Source organism: Ptychodera flava, chromosome 3 (assembly GCF_041260155.1).
Source record: "Ptychodera flava strain L36383 chromosome 3, AS_Pfla_20210202, whole genome shotgun sequence".
In the NCBI taxonomy this organism is placed as follows: Eukaryota; Metazoa; Hemichordata; class Enteropneusta; family Ptychoderidae; genus Ptychodera; species Ptychodera flava.
The window spans coordinates 42427967-42452973 of NC_091930.1; the positions used below are offsets into that span (position 1 = coordinate 42427967).

The 25007-nt window shown below is 37.4% G+C and overlaps 1 protein-coding gene and 1 long non-coding RNA gene across 2 annotated transcripts; both read left to right on the forward strand.

The window, feature by feature from the left end:
* Nucleotides 1-18379: 18379 nt before the first annotated feature.
* Nucleotides 18380-20307, forward strand: LOC139126637 (uncharacterized). Its single transcript, XR_011550665.1, has 3 exons — nucleotides 18380-18860; nucleotides 19543-19658; nucleotides 20144-20307. It is a non-coding gene; the product is annotated as an uncharacterized lncRNA (long non-coding RNA).
* Nucleotides 20308-21014: 707 nt separating this feature from the next.
* Nucleotides 21015-22683, forward strand: LOC139129312 (tripartite motif-containing protein 3-like). The gene is made up of 2 exons (XM_070694949.1): nucleotides 21015-21072; nucleotides 21842-22683. The coding sequence occupies exons 1-2, from the start codon at nucleotides 21015-21017 to the stop codon at nucleotides 22681-22683; spliced, it is 900 nt and encodes a 299-aa protein (XP_070551050.1).
* Nucleotides 22684-25007: the final 2324 nt, after the last annotated feature.

Below are 25007 nucleotides of genomic sequence, written 5' to 3' on the forward strand. Positions count from 1 at the left end.
AAAGGGATGGTTGAGCAAGCGTGATTTATACAGAGATATCTCTTTCGGAATGAGTTACTAAGCAAGTTTACGGAGTTCCTCTAAAAATTATCTTTGAAAAATATCAGATATGAACAAGAATACCTTCCTGAAATAATTTCATGTACAGACGTACCACCAAGATTTTTTACTAAAGAAAATCACATGGCGGAAAAATACAACTACACTCAGTACTCCACAAGGTCAAATTGTAAAAGTTGAGACATGTGGAATTCTGTAAAATGTCAAGTGGGAATTTAATTCCAATGATTTTACAAATTTATCAGGTTATTCTGACAAATCCTTATGTTCATGAATAAATAACAAATAATGATGTTATTGTAAGAACTGATTGATACCCCCTGAAAAATGAAGGGAGTTGCATTGTAGTGTTCAAATGCGAAATTTAATGCAACGAATAGTCCTATCTATCACCAATACTTAGTAACGACCGACATTCAAGTCTGAGTCAAGCGAACGCGTTGCATTCATCACTGCCAAATTTTGGTAAATTCCAAATCCTTTGAAGCATAAACAATTTATTTTATTTTGGAAACAAGCAGTCTCATAATTTCAGTTGTGCTTTAAGTTGCCGCGAAAAGATAACAAAGATCATACGTACCAGAGTTCTGACCTCAGCGTCGATAGAAATCATTCGTGCATGGCGGTCGCTACCACAGGCATTCGTCTGAATGCAAGCAAACCGTCACTGATGCACTCGTTGTATTGCATTGAATATGTGCTTGCATCGAGTCGAATGCCTGTGGTCGTCACTCTCTCCGTACAATGCATGTACAATGTATACGGGAAGTTCTCGATTTTTCTGTGCTGGAGCTAGACATTGTGGATTCACTACGGCCCAAAGGCGCCCCATTTTGTACGGTATTAGCGTCCCGAATTTTCGCCACACATACGTGAAGTGCGCGTTCACAGAGTAAATTTCACCTCCCGCGTCATGTTGAAAATTTCGCCGTATTTCCTTGCTGCACAGCTAAATATTAATGAAAGAGTAACAGGTCCTATTTCCCGTATATGCTGCTCTTACAATTATAATATTTTGGAAAGAATTTCACATGGGAATTCCAAAAATACGTAAGCGATAACAGCCATATACAAAATTACGTAAAAACACAGTCACAGCAAAACGATCTTCAACTCGTCATTTCATAAAAATAAGAGGGAAACTCAAAAAAATAAAACCATAGAGTTTTAGTTACCCTTCATGGTATCTGTCATACCAAATATTATAAAAAATAACAGCGAAATGAAAAAGTTAAACCAACGGGTTTTTGAGATGTATTTTTCATTTTACGATGTGTCTAATCAGCTCGATTTCCCATAGAAAACAATGGCGTTTAAAGGCGGAGCCTCCCTTTAAAAGGCCGCCACCTATGGCGGCATTCATTGTGTAAGTGGAGACCAAACAGGCAACATGAGGGCACACGTTCCAGAAAATGCCACTTTTTAGTTCTTTCTGACTGCAAAAACGCTGACAGACTGCCAAGCGGTCAGCACGAATCTGCTGCCGATCGAACCTTGTGGTTATATTCAAATTCTAACGTGACTGGAAGACGTTTTTGAAGGAAATTCGAGTGTGGTGCTGGGGAATAAATAACCGTTGGCAATTTGAACCGACTGTCAATCAAACGGTTATATAAGCTCTATTTGCAGGATTAGCAAAAGGTGACAAAAGATTGAAATCAGTTTGTGTAATAAATGTAATAGAAATCAACATCGTACTGGCCATGTGTTTGACTGGGAGGAGAACTCCACTAATGCGAGAACCTGGGATTGAAAAGTGCGGCTTTAATGTACTGAACAGACCGTACAACTCTCGCTCGTTCAAATTTCTCAATTCTGAACCAATGATAGTGAAAAATGGCACATTGTTTCTTTGATTCATATACAAAATTCCTGTCGTTTTAGTTTTTTGAATTTCTCGACGAAACATGTTTTAGTTGCATTTTATTTTTTCGATCGCTGAATTTTGCTCTTGCCCTCAATAAAATGGCGATCTTACGGCGATTGCATATGCAGAATCAGGGTCTTATATTGACGCATTTTAATCGGTTAGCTGCTCTTAAATTGTACAGACCAAATACCTGTCAGGTTGTTGTAATTTACACCAAATTTTGGCGAATATCAACTATGAAAATTCCAGTAAACTGCAAAAATAACACAGAACAGAGGCGAACGGGCGTAGAGTCTCCACTGTAATCGTGCAGTGAACGTTATCGATCGATATTCTTTTGTCCGAAATTGTTACATTGTTGTCTCACTCACTCGCGTGTAGTTCCCCGTTCACAATGGCGCCAAACTACGCCGAAGTGCGCCAAAATGTGCTGAAACGTACGTAAAACTATCACCAAAACTGAAAAAAGTGTCGTCAATTTACTTTCAGTACAGGAAACCAACGGACACCTTGATGTTAAAGTGAGTAAGTCAATATACGGGTAATTGTGGAAATGTTTATGATGTGACCTCAACACACGAGCGCCCGGCACGAGCGGCACCCAAACAGATTTTCGATCGATAATCTATTGAAAATAAATTGATACAATGTTCGCCGTTGTCACTAGCGACCGGCTGAAAGCGCTGTTCCATAGCAATAATGCTTCGCGGAATACCGTACACTGAGGCATACTTTTGGGCCGTAGTGATTCGGCATTTTTACTTATCAATCTAATTACCGATGAATGATGGTTCTTAAATCTCACAAGTGTGTGTCTAGGAGGATATCAAAAGTAATCAAAATGATTTCGGTTCTCTGAACTCGAACCGGTCACCACTCTGTGCATCGATAAATCAAACATGGCTGCCGTCATATGCGGCAAATTTGTTCATTTCAATCAAAGCGGAATATTCACCTGCAGTGGTTGTTGGTCGAACCATATCAGGAGAGAGGGTCATGTTGTATTTCTTACTCCTGCCAGGAAAAGTCACTGGAATTATCCATCATCGACTATGTCAATATCTCTCGCCATGGTTCACAGGTAAGCCTCGTCACTGCCTCGACCATTTCCCCCGCTGATATTAAAGAGTGGCCATATTGATACAATACAAGTTTCTTGGTAGCAATTCATGTGATTTATCGGAGATATCACAGGATAGGTAACCACAACCCTTTGAAGCAAAAAGCTAGCACACGTTTGCCGTAGGTAGCTTGTATAATCTGTACATGTGGAAGGAACGTTGCATGCTTTGCTGGTCACATTTGCATATGATCAATATGCGTTACTGAAGTGAGGCGCTCAAAAATAGGAAGCTGAATGAAAATGAATGAAGGACGATATTGTGTTTCGCCATATTTCTAAAACCTATTTTAGAGTCTAAATTAAAACAATATAGATAACTTGAGCTCATTTTCTTTCCTGTCAACATAGTTCCATGAGCAAGCATATGTATGTGCCCGTGGTATTGCAGTGAGTCATCACAGGCCTGTGGATAAGATGAAACTTAACAGTGGAACATTAACACCTTGGGGATTAAAAGTCCTCTGTTTGTCACCCGAGTTGGTCAGGCAAGGACCCGGGTTTCAGGTACCATGCAAGTTAAAGCAGTCTTTCCCAATGATTTTGGAATTTCATCGAAATTGTTTATCAATTGTTGATTGTTGGGGTCTATGACAAAACTATGATAAATTTCCTAATATAAAACTTGCGATTTTTTTTGCATATATTTACCTCGAATAATTGACATTAGTTTACTTGATAAGAAGAGGGTGGTCAAAGGTGCATAGTACAATAAAAATTTGATTTTGGAATTTGGGCAAAATTGTTGATCCAATATACATTGTAGTCCATGAGAAAAATATAAATATTTTTTGTAATACAAAACAAACTAATCTGTGTATGTATAGAGTCTTGATTACTGATATCAATATACGTGATAAGAGTAGGATGGTCACAGGTGAATGTGTGTGCAAGAACCGTGATTTTTTAATTTCACCGAAAAGTTGAATCACTCTACATTGTAGTCTATGAGGAAATTATAGATAATTTTTTCCAGTACAAAACTTGCAAAATCTGTGTACACTGTATTTATAAACCCTTGGTTATTTTAGATTAATGTTCTTGATTAGACTAGGATGGTTACAGTTGCATTTGTGGGCAAGTAATTTGATTTGAAATTTCACCGAAATGTGAATCATCATATATTGTGTCTATGAGGAAGCCATGAATAGCATAGGGGGTTATCATCACCCACATTGTTCTTCATATATTGTTCGATCTAAAGCTTCTAGTTGTTATTGATGACACTATGCACTATCCTAAATAGTTTGTACTCTGTCAAAGTCTTCAAAAACAAAAATTTACATACAGAGATGTGAACGTTGACACTGACGTAGACCCGATGTATTGTCAATAGGAGAATGCTATCAAATAAGTTATCTCCCCTATTGTTATTGATAGATTAAGTTGAATCTTTAAGTCATTAAAAAGGGCAGTTTTGGACAAGAGAGGGTTGGGTTAGTAAAAAATAATGACAACCTAAATCTTTGCCTCAAGTTGGCTGTTTGGCACATCAATAAATTGTTTAAGGGGGAGCTCCACCCAACAGTGTATTTTGCTCAAAAATAACTTTTTTGCAATTATTCATTCAACTTTCATTAATTAATCAACCAAAGATTAAAATCTACTTTGGTTTTACCTTTTAGCTTTTAGTGGTAAGATGCGAGATAAAGAAGTGTCAATTTATGCAAATGCATGCAAATCATCCGATTTTCTGGCTTCTTTTTTCTCCTCATTTTAAGATTTCTAAAGAATTTACCTCCACGTTGGCTAGGTCAAATTTTCACATTATGTTCTTTATATGCTATATAAAAACGGCTATTCATTTGGCAATAATGTTCTTTCGTTTTCAATAAGAAGCATTTTTGTTTTGCTTATCACGTTTTAATTACTTTTTGAGTGTCAGTCTTTTAACTCATGCAAATTTAGAATGAGGATAGATAATGCAAAATAAAATAGTCGCTTTCATCTACATATACTCTTGTTTCAAGTGAAATATTAGATTTCAGAAACTAGAGTAAAGTTTTTCAATTAAATTAGTTTTTATCATTAATACCAAAATTGAGGTTTTTACCCCAAATATAAACCCCTTCATTCTTCTAGTAAAATCTTGCTACCATAATAAACTTTAGATTCTTTATTTTTTGAAAATATATAGTATAAAGGGGTTTCATTGCTATTTTAAATAAGAAAATATTCCTTTGAAAACACTGTGTTGGCAACATGCAGCTCCACCTTAATATACCCTAAAAGTTGCGCCGGAAGGACACACCAAATTGAAATGACAGGATATGAAATTGGCAGAGGGTATTTAGAAAGGAATTTTTTATTCAATAAATTTTCAAGTCCCCCTTTGCAATGTCATTTGTTTAGATCCCCTGGCATGTTGTAATTTTTTTCACTTCCCTCCTCCGTTTGAAATCTCCCCCCTCCAGAGGTGTTTGTGAATGCAGCCTACGAGCTACTTCGTGTTTGCCATACCTAACTTCGATAATTCTGGCATTTCAATATTCAATTTGATTGCATTGCATATTTTCTACTAGAAAGTTCAATATCTGACAGCTCATAAATGATAAAATCCCACATCGGAGAGACTAGCACCCTTCCACCAAATGAACGTCCCACTTGTACGCCCATGGAGGAGCATTCACTGCGCTACGTGTGGCGACATAACTGTAACAAAACTAAGAGACAAGCAAGATCGTGTTGAAAATTGGAAAGGTTGACGGTGTCGTGCTTCAAATAATGAGATTACGTATTTGTTTCTCCGAAATTTATCACTTGACTACCAATCGGACATAGTCCAACAATGCTGCACAAAAAAAAGGTTTGCAGCGGTGGCTGCACCCGTAGCTGCGATCGATCAGGAAACAATACTCGAAATGTAACTCAGTTAATCTTCAGTATTTTTCGGCATGGTCACATACCCATAGGCACATGGTATTATTAATGCCCCAAAACACACGTTTCACACGTCGGGAAAAATTGGGCAGTATTCGTGGTAGCTCAGTTACGATATCGCTTGAAGGATGGATGTGTGGTTTCCATTGTGTGCTTTTTCATCGTATGTTTGTTAATCATTGCGATATTCACAACAAAAAGTAAAACAGGCTTAGAATATTGCGGCCAAATTTAATGAGTTACCGCCCGGTCAATGTAACTGCAATCAGCTACAAATGAGCCTACCGGGACATAGTCAGTAAGCGTAGGTCCTGTAAATCAGTGTCGTACTTATTTTTTGCTTCAGTCGATTTCCCATTCACACGTTGGCAATAGCATTGTCGTCGTGTCGATCGCTAAAAGTAGGGCTAGCTTTGAAATTGTCAACATTGACTGCACTAAATGCGATGTTTATTCCATTATTTGTTTTACTCCAAAAACAAAAATTGACACGAAAAACTCGACCAAAGGGAAGTTCAATGTAATAGGATATCGGAAAGGTTATAGGCCTCAAAATCATAAGATATCAGTCACGATACGCTAAAACCCTCTGGGGAGAAATATTACGCTTCCGAGATCATTGATAAGTACTAGTAAACCATATGGACACACTTGACCATTGGTGTTTTGCGTTTTGATGAAAATATATCTGAAATGTATTACATGTATAACATGTCACAAGAGTGAAAAGCATGTATAATGCAAATTAACCGTAAAAGACAGTGTCTTTCAGATAATTAAATAAAGCGAAACATTGCGTTAAGTGTCAATTAGTGCAGTAAACACGTGATTGCAGTACATTTGACATATGCACAGGACAAGAGGATGACAATATCATAAATGAGATTGCAGAACATTGTCCTATCTTGGTCACAAGCTGTACCTTTTAGCTTAATAAGCGGGCAACCACATGTTGAATGAAAACCTAGGCAACTCTTTCATATACATATTCACAAATGCCCAATTTGCCTCAGATTACCAATGACTTGCTGCAAAATTGAAAAGTTACTCAGACTTGCTTACAGTGCTGAGAAATGACATTTTGACACCCAGTGATGTAACCTACATTCACCACAAATTCGATCCAGTATTTCCAGTTTTCCAGTTCGGGGGACCATTGAGCACAAGGGATAAGGAAAGATAGCGACTTTGTGGCTCTATATGATTTGTTTTTTGGTTCTGCATGAAGTGAGAGCCTTTCTTTGGAGTGACAGTTGTGCCAAAAATATGGTGTTCTCTCAAATTTACGAATCAGGAAGACAGGGTGTTCAGCCCAACAGATATATCGCATAAACTGGTGTATCAGCAGGCCGATCTTCATGGTATTTTTCTGACCAGAGCAAGAAGTGAGGCAGTGCCTGTTTAAGGTCCAGCATTTGTCCATAAGTGCATAATTAAGAGTCTGTGTCAAGATTGGAATTCCATACAGAAGTTGCACTACTCTTAAGTGTTACGAAGCGCTCTATTCAATGCACGACTTCGGTCCTAAGAGATCTGGATACCACACAAGAATTGGTTGAATGAAATTGTTCTCGCATAATTATTACATGACACAGTATGTCGACGCTTAGACACAATAATGATGGATAATATGTCAAAATGTCGATGCTTCTTTCGTTGACATATCTTGCCCCATTCGTCAAAGGTCATCCAAATTTACATTTCTATGCACTTACTATCACTGATTATTTGAAATGCCAAAGTAATGTCAGCTCATAAAAACATTTGCTCTTGAAAATTGTTGATCAGCCAAAGAAGGGCTTGAAGCCATGTGCCAACCTGACATACTACCTTGTGTCTAGACTCCATCCCAGATTATCCATAAATGTTCTTCTCTGAAAAACCCTGCGTAAAATATGCAAGACAAATCAGATCGCATAATTCTTTGCAGGGTGAGCACATAATTTCGAAAGATTCGAATCTTAGCGAAAAATTATGGCAATGCTTATATGCGCAGAACCAAAGATACCATTATGAAAGAGCATGTCGAGTCATGGTGAAATCAGATGGCAGCCGGCAAGCTAAAACCTGAAGAGCGAATTTTCAAGTAGATTGTGGACATTTGTCATGAGCACCAGATTGCTGACTGCTGAAAGAGACACGTCTTTGCTACAGTTTTCAAAACCTTCTTAACCTCAGAAAATATGCATTCCATGATTGGAAGCAAGGAAACTCCAATGAGCCCTACAATTCCTTAGCGTACCAGTTGTCAAGACCGACAGCGACCAAAAATGCTATGTCAGAGTCAGAAAATTTTCAACAATATCAAGTACACAAGCAGAAGTCACAAGAACACAGCGTAATGAAGTGACTCTCATCAATAAAACAAAGTAAACACTGCAGCTACATAATGATGATGTGTGTTGTGGCAGGCAAGTAGCCCCTTTGCATGCCGACAAAGCAAAACCACTTATATGGGTTTCAATGTGCTAGACTCTCACATTTACACAAGAATTGATGCTTGAAATTAAATCAGATATTTGAGGAACAGAATGTTGTACTTTGTAACTCGATCTGTGCCAAAAGATGTTACACGTGGTTTACTCCAGATATGTACTGTATTCTTATGCTTTGCCGCCTCGAGATAGTGGAAAGCTAAAGGGACGTCCTACTTAACATAATTTTACTCGTATTAGAACATCCTTGATCCCAGAGCCATATAGGTTGCCAGTTAGTCAAAATGATGTAAAATCACATCCTTTTGTACAATCATCAACATACAACTCTTGAATATCAATTTCAGACTTGCATACAATGCTGAAACACGACATTTTGACACGTTATGATGTAACTTAAATTCCCACAAATCCGATCCAGAATTTACACTTTTGACAGTTCTTTGGACCATTAAGCTCATGTGTTAAGAAACATAAACGACTACATGAGTCTATATATTTTGTGTTGTTTGTTCTGCATGAAGTAAAGGACCACTTTTTGCAGAGATAATTGTGCAAAAATTTAGCGTTTGCCCAAATTTACAGATCAAGGAGGACAGGGTGACTCGGCCCAACATTGGAACCTCACAAACCAATGTATCAGCAGTCCAATCTTCTTGGATTTTTCTCACCAGAGCAAAGGTTAGGCACCGTGTGTTAAAGTCCTACGTCTTGTCCGTTAGTGCATACCTAAGAGTCTGTGTCAAGAGTGGCATTTCATACAGAAGAGGTACTGTTACAAAGCATTCCCCATACAACGCAAAGCTTCGGTCCTCTGGCATCTGCAAAATAACATCGATCGCCTTTTGTTGACGACGCAAAGGAATTGGTTCGATAATATTTTTCTCGTCTATATTACATGCATTGCATAAGACATCGACCGTTAGACGAAGTCATGAGTGACAATATGTCAAAATGATGATACCTTTTTCATGGCTATATCTTGCACCATTTGCCAACAAGTCATCTAAATTTATATTTTTAAACACTTACTATCTAGGACAAACAAAATCCAGGGAGATGTATTTGGCATCATTGTGCTTATTTAAAATGCTAGAGTAGTGCCAACTCGAAACAAACTTTGCCCTTGAATATCTTATCAGCAAAGAAGGGCTTGGAATCATATGCCCATCTGAAAGTGTACACATAATACTGCGCTGAGAATTATGCGACAGGTTATAGTCGAAATACTACCTCGTATCTGAACTCCATCCCACATTATCCATAGATGTTCCTTGGAAAGGAACCTGGGTAAGATTTGCAAAACAAATCTGATCACTTACTTCTTAACAAGGTGAGCACATGATGAATTGTGGAGTTCGCATCGATGCTAAAATCATGGCAATGTAAATATAAACATAAAAACATAAGATTTCATTATAAAAGAGCATGTGGAGTCATGGTGTAATCAAAGGGCGGCCGGCAAGAAATCTTTCACAAACAACAGCCTGAAGCCTGATGAGCAAATTTTCAAGTAGAAGTGAGCATCTGCTATGAGCACTAGATTGCTGACTGCTGGACGAACACGTCTTTGCTGGTAGTTTGCAACATCAGTCTTAACCTCTGAAAACATGCAGTCCGTCAGAGTTTGTGATTGGAAGCGAGGGAACTCTCCATTGCATCCCACAATTACTGAGCGTACCGGTTGTCAAGGCCTACAGAGAACCAAGAAGCAATGTCAGACGAATGAAAATATCGCCAGTGAGTCAGAATGCTGTTGAAATCACATCCATTGGTACAAATGTCAATTTTTCAGAGCGTTTGTCAACGGTATCAACCAGATGTGTCACGAGAGCGGTATACAAGAACTGGTCCTAGACTCGCTTTACTTGACAAGAGTCTGTGGAGGTCACATGTGGTACTGATTCAGTAGATTCTGACACAGATCAAAGATCTATTCTATTACAGTTTACTCTGCACCAAAGTAGAGAGAACTCAACGCCAAAGTGGTCCAAATCCTAGTACTGTACTCAAAAGGAGTAGCAGGTCTTTGAAGCAACTGAAATCAAAACCTTTGCTTAGGTTGAATTCAAGGAGAGGACAGTGAAGATTCTCCTCACCTTAAAGTATTCCGTGTTGTGGTCAGTGGGGTTGTTCTAAATATGAATGAATTACACGCTTCCATTGTGAAAACAACAGTGAAAGCGACACAAGGGGGTCGTGAGCATGAAGAACCTGAACCAACAAAGAAGACAGAATGAACTAGTGATGAGATGGCCTTCGAAGCTGACTGATTGCAAGTTTTCCTGTCTGTTTTTTTTTTTAACAGGGTTTGATGTTCGTACTATTTCCTTTCTTTGGTGACATTTGATGTGTAGGGGGTAAGTCTGCATGTTGCAAAATGTCTATGTAGAAGGAGGCACTGTTTGACATATGCTACCTTCTCTGCAAATCAAACATAATATTTCATATTAACATTGTTACAATGCGTGTGGTCTAACATAGCTACCGGTATTTTGTTAAATTACCAAAATTTCAGCTTTGGCCAACTGATTGTGAGATAATACATCCACGTGATGTGTTTTTCCTACTCTTGATGTGACGTTTGTGTCGAGATCAGTATAGCAAGTATATGCAGTGTCAGCAATTTGGTCATGAATACATGTATTCTTAACTATGCAAGAGATCATTCATAATAGTTTTCAGCCGCTATCCATCAATTCAGTTTGGTACATACTGTTGGTTTTGGATATCCGTGCTGATTTGGTAACGTTTGCTTTCAAACTCTCTCAGGAAATGGCTCTGAGTAAGAAGCAAAGGGATCCACCTGGAGCTTTGTTTGTATTCGATACTTGGGACAAGAATGGGTATGGGTTGTCTGCCTTTCATAGGCATTTGGTGAAAACTCTTGGCAAGAAAAGAAGCAAATCTCTTAAGCTCTATTCGACGGTACTCGACATCAAGATCGCAGAAAAACATAAGCGAGATGCAGAAAAACTTGGAGTGACGTTGATAAAGGCTCGGCAAAAGAAAAGAATTGATGCTCGTGATGATCCAAAAAGAATCGCATGGCTACATAACTTTGAGAGTTACTATCCGGGTATCTTAGCTCTGGAAAACATAAGATATATCATTGGTTACTCGCCGAAGACAGGCGCTGCTGCAGCAGATATTCGGGAAGGTGCCTTTCCTTCTGCGCAGTTAGTTTTAATTAACCATGCAAGGCCTGAAATTGACTGTACCTTGTTCCGGGAAAACGTGCAAGACTTTGAAGAAAGGATGCTGAAAATGGCTTCCGAAGCAAATATCATATTTTCCATTGGACCGAAACATCATAGATATTTTGAAAACCAATACCGAGCACCACGCGGTAGGAATAGAAAGAAGTTGGTTAATATTCCTCATGTGGAATACTACCAGTGCCTCCAAATTCTTTCTTCAAGCCTGATGTACGTGTGGAGGAGATTACTGGGCATGTTCAGGTCTTGTTAACGTATGGAAACCTAAATGATCGTCATGTTGTGCAGGCTCTAGCAGATATCGCATCATTAGTCGGCTCAGTTGCAAACAAGTGTCACGATTTCCATGGCCCTATCCCAGGCTGGGATATCCTTGGAGTTTCTAATGACTCTAATGAGGTAGTGGGACACTGCTGGAAGAAAAAATAACCAATGCATTTGTGTCACCACAACTGTTCCAACGCCTTAATTGTGAAAGCCTGAAAACACATTTGTGTCAAAGTCATGTCTGTCTTCCATTAAGATGTTACGATGAATACCCTTTTGATGGCCTGGAAGCCCTGGCTGTTGGAGTACCTCTGCTCGTGCTAGAGTATTCTCATTTAGCCGAATTCATCGATAAATATTTCCCTCGGTACATTGAACATTCCATAGTGAGACGTAATGAAGAGTATCCAACAAAAATAGTAAAGATATTGAAGGATATCGAGCCAGCATTTAAAGTCGCACACAGACAGAAGGAAAAGTTGAAGCGCGTTACATCTTACAGTTATAAGAGATTTGTTGCAATGCTTACTGATAATTCAGATGGCGGTGAAAATGATGGTGAAGGCTCATCTTCTCGAAGTGATTATGAGAAAAGGAAAAGTGATGACCATCAGCAAATATTTCGAAATCCTTATGAACAGGAATCACGGTACAATTACAGTGCAGATAAGATGAAGCATGGTGAACAGCCAGTAGATACTAGCACTGAAAGTCTGCATGTAGTCCATGATCAAAGTGATGGTTGGGAAACAGATGAATCATTGCCTGAAAACGGAACATCCCATTGTGATGGTAAGACTCCTAAATCATGTAATTGTTTCTATTTTCTCAGGCACGCATTAAAATGCTATTTATAATGAGCCTTCACTTCAGTCACACTGTATGGCAAATACTGCCTTATCACTTACCGAGGCAAAGGAACGAGAACTAAAAAGGCAAAGCAGTGAGGGTGATTCAAATATTTTCGCACAATTGATAATGAATTTATTGCTTCAATTTAAAGGGCAATTAATTGCAGTTATGTGATATTAGAGGGATTAGGTTGTGTGATAATCTAGGAACTAGGTGTATTCCACGATCGGAAAAATTGCAAGACTTTGCAAGGATCACTTCTGTTGATAATTGGTATAACAATATGGTGATGTAGGTGTCTCATAATTTGGTGCAATAACGCTTCTTGTCATGGCACCAAAGTATTTGTTATCAACGATAAGACTAAGAAGGCACCTAGAATATAGCTTGCTATTGTCAGAATTCAAATACCATCTTGTTAAGAATCTTGAAAGTTGCAACTATTGCAAGCGACCCTGATAACGATTATGATCAATTCTTACTTATATAACAGAAATAATCGTGAAGATAAAGATGAACGAAGAAGATTTTCTGGGAGTAATCAGAAGACTGGACGACGAAATAGAACAGTGCTCTAATGGCAAACCAGGACACGAAGGCCAGCAACAAGAAGACTATAGACTGTCATTGCAAGACAGGAAAACAGAAGTGCAGATCGTGATCGAGCAGAACAACAAATGGTTCAAGAAAAGAGTACATATTAAATTGAATGGCGAGGATGCAATACGATTAAAGGAATTTCTATCCAGGCATTGCAAAGCTAACTATGCGATGTTATTGCACGTTTCAGAGGGATGTTTAGCTCTGCACTTGAAATTTAGCGGCCTCCAAAACCTTTGCAAGTTTACAGGCCGCTGCAATAGCGGAGATTTCACTGAGCCTCTCGAACCCTTCTTCATAACTGATGAGATGAGGAAGGCAGCTAAGAAAGTTGGTGAACCAATACGCCTTGTTGCTGTCTATGATAATGCAAAGCTCGAAGCAGTCGCTGATTTCTTCATTATAAGTAAGTCTACATATTATTAAATTGGTAAGGTTAAGAATGTGTGATAATGTGTCATGTATTTAATGTTTTGTTTAAAAACTTTTGTCAGCGTATGAATGTGGAGTTTCTTTGTGTCGAGTGCTTCATTAACTCTACAGTGTGCAGGTAAAAATTGTAACAGCGAAGCTCGATTATTGAACCGCTCTGTTTAAGATTGGGGGTTAGGCCGGCAGTTTTGACCGTGAAGTCTTCCCCTGGTGGATAGATGCCGTAAATATAAATTCGAACTCGACCAAAAACTTATCGAATTTAATTGCTTACATTTACCTTAGAAAGAAAAAGGCTGGGACTTATTTTGCTCCATTGGTCTATTTAATGTTAAGGTATATTGTTGCTAATATTGTGCACATCATGGTGCGTTTCTTGTATTAATAACTGCTTATTGCGTTTTGATATAAATTATTGTAGCGTGCTTGTGTAAGATATGTACAACTTCCTCAAATTATCACGAAACTAACCTGCATTATTTTTATCGAGGATGTATGTTTGATCTTGTCAGGCAAAAATTGAGAATATAGTGCACAATTATCAGTCTAAGGCATACTACCGCTGTAGAATTTATGATCTTACCTTTAATTTGGGCCAGTGCATGCTCAATAGTAATCAAATTTCGATTTTAATGTCCATCTATATAAGCGAGCTTCGATCTCTATTAGGAATATTTCATGCATCATACTTAATTATCGTAAACAATTCAGTACTATATATTCCGACTTTAAATATCAAATCTCACGATTTACGCAACAAATTGCTTCCAATCAGGAGATGGTGGTTCAGATGTGACCGATGATGATACCAGTAAATTCGGATGATAATGATGATGACATTGAACAACCAGAAACTCCATTTGTGGTGAAGTGCTTTTCAGTGAGTACCTAATATTTTACTTTAAAATTAGCATTTAGTTTAGCATATAGCAAATATGTTGAAACGGACATTATTCTTGTCTGCTCTCTGTATGGATGATTAACAGTCATTGTTTTTGTCTGTTTATTTGTCAGGAAGCTACAACAGACATCGCATCACCTCAGCGTGAAGACGGAACAATACTTCCAGCAGGTAGTAAATCTTAGTAATAAAACGATAAAATAAGTAAAATTAAAATTTTCCATCTATTGATAGTTTGTGAATTATGTAAGCAGAAGTTATATGATTGGAAGTAAGAAAAAAATATCTACACTTCTATATAAGGACGTTCTGTCCGCAGCACTTTGTTGCCAAATAACTTGACTAAGTGATACTAAAATCGAAAAGAAATGGCGATTTGTCTCTTAAACTATTTTATGGAACACACACACACACACATACATACATACATACATCACACACTACATACATACATACATACATACATACATACATACATACATACATACATACATACATACATACATACATACATACATACATACATACATACATAACTACCTACCTACCTACCTTCCTACCTACTACCTACCTACCTACCTACCTACCTAACTATCTACCTACATACACACATATTCAATCATCCATCCATCCATATATACTTATCAAATTATCTTTATCATATACCCATGCCCATATTGCTACATCCTAGTGACGTTCGACCTAAAATATCAGCCGTGATATTTCACGGTAAACGTCGAGATATGCACGATAAACGTCATCTATTTTAGAGTTTTCCAGAACTACATTAGCAGTTATTGGTACAACGTAAACAAAAACTGGATGCCTCCCCGCATGAGAAGCGATGGTGCGCACGTTAAAACTTGAAGGGATTCGAGGAACACGGGTATTTCTGGTTGCAAAATACAGAAATAACATTTTGAGTCTTGAAATACTTTCCCATGGTATTTTTTGGTCAAGTTCCAGCAATCATTCTGCCGTTCGCGTGGCGCCGGCCACTGTGCAATGTATCCAAAGAACAGGTAGTGAGCGCGTGGCGTGACAGCGATGTCGCGCGCGACGACAGTTGACATGGCAACTCTCAGGATAAACTAACAAAATGGCGTCCCTTCTCCGCTCCGTGCCGTACGACACACACACACACACACACACACCCACACACACACACACACACACACACACAAACACACACACACATATATATATATATATATATATATATATATATATATATATATATATAATATATATAATGCAACTGTGAATGAAAAGTGACCAATGCGGGACTCGAACCCCCGTATACATTACCTGATGCTCTATCAACTTAGCTTATGGATTAGTCGGCTCAATGTGGGTGGTCCTGACTCTTAGATTGGGCTTTTCATTCTGTGTGCGTGGATGGCGAGTAAGACGGCTAAACTCATCACCGAACCTTTCAGTCTAAGGATCTCACGGGATTCTGCAGGACCTCGCACACAAGTCATCAACTAAGGAATCGGTTGCTGGTAATGAGGATCAATCATATGAATGATGCAAAGCCAAAGAAGGGTAAATTTGAGATGACTCATACGAATTTCTTTATATGAAATACAATTATGGTGAATGAAAAGTGACCCATGCGGGACTCGAACCCCCGTATACATTACGGATGCTCTACCACTGAGCTAATGGATCAGTCGGCACAATATGGGTGGTCCGGTCAGTCAGTACCAGATTTGTTGACGCCTTTACAGTGTTCTTTAGTAGTCATGTTTGACCAAAATTTTTTGACAAAGGTTTCTGTTAAGAATTGTTCCATCAGGTTTCATAGGTTGTGTCTAGGCAACACCACGCCGACTGTGGGTGTAGTAAGAATATGCAGCAGGGCATGTTTTGCTATTGCTGTACATGTTGGTGGACGTCAGTCATCACCAGGACGTTTGTCTGTACGATTGTTAATAGTGATGTCTGACCAAGAGATTTTGACAAAGTTTTCTGTCAGGAATCGTTCCATTCTGTTTTCCTCGGTTGTGTCGTGGCAACACAACGTTGACTGTTTGCAGGTTCGCCCAAAACCTGCGTGGCCTTGTGAGCGCGTCAATTTACGCGCCAAACCAAACTTTGTTCAGTTTTTGGCTTTCACGCCATGCATTACTCATTCCTTTCATCCTTCCGTAAGCATAATGTGTATCGGCGTTCATTCCATTCATTTTTTGTTTTTAAGTTCATCTTTCTCCTGAAATTAGCGTGGCAGGTGAGGATCATGACTTCATTGCTTGGTCACTTGGGCGGTGTGGTGTTGGCAAGCAAAGGTGCGAGGCCTTGATGACTTTGTCAAATGACTCGCGCGCCAAAAATCTCACGCACTCTTCTGAAAGCGCACTGGGTTGTAAGTAGGTGATTTTGTGAGCACTGTTCTTTTTCGAATTTTGCCATCTTCTCACAGGCTTCACAATCCATATGTTGGATTTGCTGTGTTTACAGCCTTACTTATTCACTGCGTTAGCACTTTCTGTGTTTCTAGTCTCCCTATTTTAGCCATTCTTTTGGTATTTGCTACATTAACGGCAGACGGCAAGTCAATAATTTATGACACTTGGGTATGGGTTTTCACCATCTTGTCCTTAGTCAGTTTCTCCATTCGCCATGTACGTCTCCAAACATGGCTTATTAGGACTTCATATCAGTCAGTGTTCATCAGCGTTCTTGCTTGAATTATGTCAGCTGGAACCATACAGTAGGTGAATTTCTTCTCCTCCGTATAACTTTGATCAAAATAATTGTCAAGTGATGACATGCAATAGCGGTATTTCTGCCGATGTCTTTCTTTGTACCTTGGCGACAGGTACGGTTCCTGCTAATTGTAGTTGTCTTCAGCAGCAGACAGTTAACAGCATCATTGTCATCAGCTTCTACAACAGTGGCGGGGGCTACGACCTATTTCTTCTACTTCTGTAACTTCTACTTCTTTTTGTTTGTGGGACAGTTTAATTGTCACCAATGTTGTTGCCTAATTGATGTATCTCACCTTTACAACTTTATCACACGTATAAGTAGGTTAGATATTGTAAGGTCACATGTTTTGTACTATATTTGTGTGTATCAATTACTGGCAATTCGATGTATTTTACAGTTACAGTTTTTCATTAAATAGCCACCCATTTGGTGACCAATTTCACCCACAAAGACATGAGTTGGGTATTCCTTAATTTCGCCAGTTTTTCTAGCTTGCCTTGCCACAGCATCGCTACCAGTGATGTTGGAGATTTTGCTTGGATATATATATATATATATATATATATATATATATATATATATATATATATATATATATATATATATATATATATATATATATATATGTGTGTGTGTGTGTGTGTGTGTGTGTGTGTGTGTGTGTGTGTAAAGTTACATAGTGTAAAGTTATACAGCTAGTTACATAGTTATACATAGTTATCTATAGTTATATATATCACACATGTCTACTACGATCTTAAAATACAAGCCCTCCTAATCAGCCTTCTCCTGATCAATAAACATTTTCAGAGAGAGAGGAAAAGATATGCAAAAAGAACAGGCAATCGTCTTCTCAAATCGAACCTGATGACGTCGAAGAAAAAGCAAGAGAAAGCGAAATATCTGTGATGCAGACTGAAAGGGATGAAGCTAAAAATGAAAAGATTCAGATTTGAATGTCCTGTACAAGGCTCTACTTGAGGAGGATAAAAGCGAGGTGTACTTTGTCAATATGCAAAGTGAGCGTTCGTCACTGAAAAAGAAAATGGATGGCCACATTAAAGATAAGAAATGTCTCCAAATTGAAGTAAATGAGTTAAAAGATAAATTAAAACAATCCGAAACCAAATTAAATGCATTAGAGTCAGAGATGGTGAGAAAAGTCAATCGATAAGTCTATTGCGGGCGAAACTCTCTGAGGCAGGAGGGGGAAATGTTGAGGAACAACCAAAGGTAATGATCTTAAAACACAGCTTGGTAAATTTAGAACAGGAAAAGTACTTTGTTGAAGAAGGTCTTATGAAAGGAGATATAATGCCAAAACATGGTAGTTTCAGTGGTTCTGAGATTATATCTCACCAGAGTAGCGAAGATCCTGTTACTAGTATGACTGATGAGGTATTTGGGATGAAGCCAAAGGAGGAATTGTTTAATTCAAAACAAGCAAGACAACTAGTCTCTGAGGACAGGAATGTGTCACATTCAAGCGACACCAAGGAAGATAGTACAGGTAAGGATAAAGATATAATCTTCTTTGAATTCATCATATTATAATATTGGGCTATAGCTTATAGTAGTGGGCTAATCTTCTCTATAAGGACTGAGGTTTATTGTGTGAATAATATAATGAGAGTAGACATATTTTTTACAATGGTAAAGTGAGACCATCAAATACACTGAAAAATCTTTTTTTTCGCTGTATACATCATCACTCGTTTTCGTACATAATTTGGTGTACTGTAAAATCCCACACTGTGCAACGAAGTAGTCAGTTATTCCTCCATTCCATTATTATGATTACATATTATGTATGTACATACATACATACATACATACATACATACATACATACATACATACATACATACATACATACATACATACATACATACATACATACATACATACATACATACATACATACATACATACATACATCGAGCATGCATGCATGCATGCATGCATATGTACATGCGTACATACACAGTTTATTTCAGTATACAGACACATACACAGACACAGACAGACAGACATACACACAAATATATAGTGTGTGAGAATATATATATATATATATATATATATATATATATATATATATATATATATATATATATATATATGTATATTCTCACACACTCTGATCGCCTTCACTCTGGTAGTAATCACTCAGTTTATTTTTCTCATCACAGACTATACGTCGTTAGGTGACGATGGTAGCCAGGGAGGATCGTTAAATAAGAAGTATACATTTTCTATCCAAGATTTAGTTCAAACTGGAAAGCACAACCTGCTGAAAGGCCAAAAGGTACACAGCTTAATATTTAATTTATTATTGGTTCAAGTTAGGTAACAAGAGTCTTTTATCATCCTAAGTTTGCCAAAAATATCACAAAACAACCTTGTGTATGTGTGCGTATCTGTATGTCGATTGCAATTTATATGAACTTGAAAGTCACAGTAATGTCAAACGTAACTAGGTATAAATCTACGTAAATACCTACTAACAACAAACCAAGATACATGCATGCATACAAAAGCACGTACGTATGTACACACACACATACATACATACATACATACAAACATACATACATAAATACATACATACATAGATAGTTTATTTCAGTACACAGAACACCACAGACACACAGACACAGAGACACAGACTCACATACATACATACATACATATATATATATATATATATATATATATATATATATATATATATATATATATTATATATATATATATATATATATATATATATATTATATATATATTTAACAGGCAAACGCCTTGCACACCTGGGCACTTTCGAAGAGGAAGAAGCAAGAAACACAAGGACAACGGATCTTCAGTAGAAGCGTTAGTAACAAGTAAAGATGGGGGCCTTATTGGCGTATCAAGTATATTATCATCACGTCCTGCTTCTAAGATTTGCAGACAAAGTCGTACAGGTAAGATTTATTTCTTGGGTGTTTCATATGTAAGCCTATTTTTGAGTGAGTCTGTCGGACAAGTGGTAACTGAGAATTCTTTGCTTGATGACGTACTAAAAGATGCGTGATGTCTTCTTTCTTCCGGACATTTAGTGTTTCCATCATAAAAAAAAAATTCACAGTGAAGTATATTTTAGGTCAAAATTCATCTTGGTCACATAATATTGAGTCCAAAAAGCTGTCTCTTATAGTTATCCCTGTGTACCAAAAATAAGGCTTCAATCCATAATTTGATATGTGCATAATAAATGAGGTACAGGGTGTGGCTTGTTACTTGACATTCATTCAGAATCATTTAAAGCATTCAAATATTTGCTCCCATACTTAATGAAGAGGTGAATAAAGTAAGGAAGAAGGTCAGGTGTAACCAAGACTTTAGGCTTGCTATTTGGCCCCTCGCTGGTCATTTTTGAATGGACAACTGCCATATTTGACCCTTACACAGGTCAGAATAAGTAATAGCCATAGATCAGCTGTAGAGGTATAGGTCGCAGAAAATTCTGTAAATTTAGTTTAGAAATCTTTCAAAATCGTCAGGGCCAGTGTCCTTAAACTTTACCGTATAGGGTCCTAGCCCTATAGCCTACAAACTTTGTTTGCATAATTTTGATTGACAAAGTTTTATGCAAATGAGATGGATTTAAATGATTCAATTCAAAATGGGAAAAAGGTCATGTGACCAGTATGTATGGGAACCATGTGACGATCAAGGTTCTTGTATGTGAAATTACAAAGCATTTGCCAAGATACATTAATGTAGGTCAAACGTCACTCAAGGTCATTAAATTTGTCAAAAATGGTCCCTTTGTGGCTTACGGGAATATGAATTAAACATTATTCCTGTAGTTCTTGAGATAGCGATTTTGCATAATCAATTAGCAATGGAAATATACAAAAATAGTATCCTAAAATCTAAAAATTACTTTTAACAAATTTTTTTGATATATCATATTTTATGCATATCAGGGAGAACTCAATATTTCGATCAAAGATGGAAGCCAGGTCATATGACTTACTGTATTGATAGGATCATGTGCGCTGTTACTTAGCAGGCCTAATAAGCCCTTCAAGTATTAAAAGGCTGGGCGCAACGGTTTCGAAGATCTATCTGGCATAAAAAGTTAAGAAAGAAGAAGAAGAAGATGATGATGAAGAAGAAGAAAAAGATGTAGAAGAATAGGAAGAAAATTGAATTTCAGCAAAATCAACAAGTGGCACAAGAGGGCCTGAGCCCCTAAATATCACGAAGCGTTTCACTTATCAAATAATGATATGCTCGCAATGACGCTGGCACACTATTTAATACGATTGCAGAATTGCACCATGACCAATGCCGACATTTCAACTGAAAGTCACCAACAGTGATATTGCTCTAGTACTGTCGTTCAGAGATATGAAAACGAAGTGATACTTAAGTTAAAGTGTGGTTAAATTTATTCACAATTCACTTTATGTAAATTAAATGATGTATTCTGTGTATCTTCAGCCACAAGTTCATCATGGTCAGTTCAGATACTGGGTACATGGAGTTCGACAAGAGAGCCTGGAAACTTCAACTCTCCTCGTGGTCTAAGGTGGCATCGCAATCGACTTGTAGTCTGTGACAGAGAAAACCATCGTGTTCAGATCCTGGACGAAGACAATCAGTATGAAGCTGAGATTCGGTTTGATTCGCAGTTTCCAAACCACTTCCAGCCATGGGACGTAGCTATATCTGATGACGACAAGTACTATATCACTGACATTGGCAACAATCAAATAATCGTATGTTACCAAAATTGTGAGATAATTCAAGTAATCAATCTAACAGTAAAAGTCTACGGCATTACAATCATGGCTGGCTTTGTTTGGGTGACTGACTGCCAAGAATACTCTATATTGAAATACACTTTAAGTGGAAAGTTTGTTGCAAAAGCAAAACTGAAAGGTCACGATAGGGTAGATGGCATAGCTCAGTACCCGTATTCTATTGTAAGCACAGTTAGCAATCGTCTCCTAGTGTCAGACGAATACAACAACATAATTCAAGTATTGGATTCAGACATGAATTATCTGGATTCATATTGCACCGAAGGTAGTCGCGATGGCGAAGTACGGTTGCCCCGTGGCATAGATTTAGATTCACATGGCAACATTTATATCTGTGACTGGAGAAATCACAGAATTCTGAAATTGAGAGAAAATGGCGAGTTCATCTGTAACCTGTTTGAAGGAGAAATTGCGTCGCCTAACCACATTGCTGTGAATGGAAACGGCGACAGGATTGCCATCACAGTGGGCCGCAGTGTTTCTGCGTCCGAAAATCAGATCTTTTTGTTCTCAAAGTAATTTCTGAATGTTACACCGAAGTAGGTGTGAACGGGTCACCGCTGCCTCACCTTTAAACTGCCTTTGAGAGCAGGGATACCTGTCCCTTAAATTTGTATTGATATTGCTATACTTTCTGTCAGTTTGTATTCATTAGCGCTTAAGGCTACAGTATCTCGCTTCTCTTACATTGAGGGCGCAAATTGAAACAGGTGAGGTTACAAAAAAAAACTCGACACCACAAAGCTTCTCACACCAGTTCAACTTTTTGTGGTTTGCTAATTCAAAAGCACTACTGATCTAAAATAACCCTTTAAAATTACATGTACTGTAGTTAACGGAGGTGTACTCTTGAAAAATTATTTCAGTATCAAGTGAAATTTTGAGTAAGTGAAGACCCAGAAAAGGCTAACTGTGTGAAACCAATCACAGATGAGGGGCGTGTATAGTTTTGAGTACGCCATATCAAATTCAGTGAATTCTCGAAAATTAAATAGTTTTTTAGTTCACCTCACTTATGTACATTATTATGAGTATCAACCGATCTGTGCATTTTTCTTCTTCAAAGAATTACCTGTCTTTGACAATGTTACCGAGTTTTTTAAGATGTTATTTCGAAAGTATGCACTATTCAAAACTATTGTACGTTGTTCTTCTATATTTTTTTCTCACAAAATATGTTGAAAATTTGCATTAATAGTCAGCTATAATATATTGTCAATTTTATTCAATAGTTTTAGTAAAACGGGATTTTATCTCCCTGCCATTTACAAAGACGTAAAGTAGTTAAGTCTAGAATTGTACAAGACTTTTGCGAGTAAATGCCTCGTACGTTGAGCTTGTGGTATTGTATTGTTAAATAAGAGGTTAGCAAAAAATTACATTCAGTGGTCTACATCCTGGCAATTGAAAATGTAAGGATGTATGAAGCACCGAGGTTCTTATTTGTGTAACAGTAACTAATATTTCTAATAACATTCCTTGTTAAATACTTCAAACTAAGAGTTTATCAAAATATACAACTAATCACGAGGTTTATGAAGCTACCTAGCGTTTTAACCTGCTTATATACTAAATAAACTAAACATGCACACCTTACCATGAAACTAAGTAGTCTTGATAAATTAGTGTACTTTCGAATCATACACTGCTTTTTATCGAAACAGATTTGTCAATTTATTAATTACAAATATTTTCAATTTATTGGTCTCTTGTCATATGAGACATGCAAGATACACAGTGAAAGACTTGACTCACATTTAAGATGGTTAGATTTTGATGACTAAAAGTTTTGCATATTTTAGTTTTACGTGGTTTGTACTATGAAAACAGACATACTTTTCATTCTCGAGAAACAGTAGCATTCCAATCTCTAAAGGTGACGTTTTGCACTGCTTACAGCCAATACTGAAATGTTTGTATAAAATCGTAATCGCAGGATGTGAGTCACGTTATATTTATCAAGACTGTGTTTTCTTAAAGACATGTATAATACATATTTTTACAATTGCTGCACAGAAAAATAAGTTACATGTGGTTTTTATCTATAATTCGAGGCCTTCAAGACGTTAACATTTTTGCCATGTAATTGTATGTATCTTTTTATGAATTCCTTACTTGAATAGAAATGGTGTTAACATGTCATGTACATCGTATAAAGTTGAGAATACGATGGGTAGATTATTATGTTCATAGACACTTATTATTAAAGGGACATTAGTTGTAACTTGTGGCAAGTTTTTCAGTACTCTGCTTCAGTATATCAACTACAGTGTCTGACCCTAATCTGTTTGTCATGCTGAAATATCAAGTATTCTTTTTGTCAACACAGCTTTATGTGTAAAGTAATCATTGTTTATTGTTTACAGATAAATTTTAGTCCGGACTTGAATACAATTGTTAATAATAACAATGGAAATTAAAATCATATAGGTTGTGTTGATATGCTAAATACTTGGCATTAAATTACAGTTTAAGGATTCAGTGCAGAAAGTGTAGGGAAACCACGATACAAAAGTTCTTAAAATAGCCAATAGATACAGCCTATGGACCTTTAATGGACATTGATAATCATCAGTTTGACATGTAAGCAAGAATCACTAAAGACATCTATATAGAACGAACAGTGAGTGACCTTATCACCAGACCTTTGATATGGTAACAATTGCTGTTTTTGTATTTGTCAAATCATTTTCATTTGAGTAATCTGACGTAAAAGTTGTATTATGACTATTCTCCTAGCCCTCTCAGGTCGATTGTCGTGTTTCTTCATTTCAATAAAAATCATGAATGGATCAGTTTGTCGATCCTCTTCTTTGTATGAATTATCTTGCTTACTTACCGAG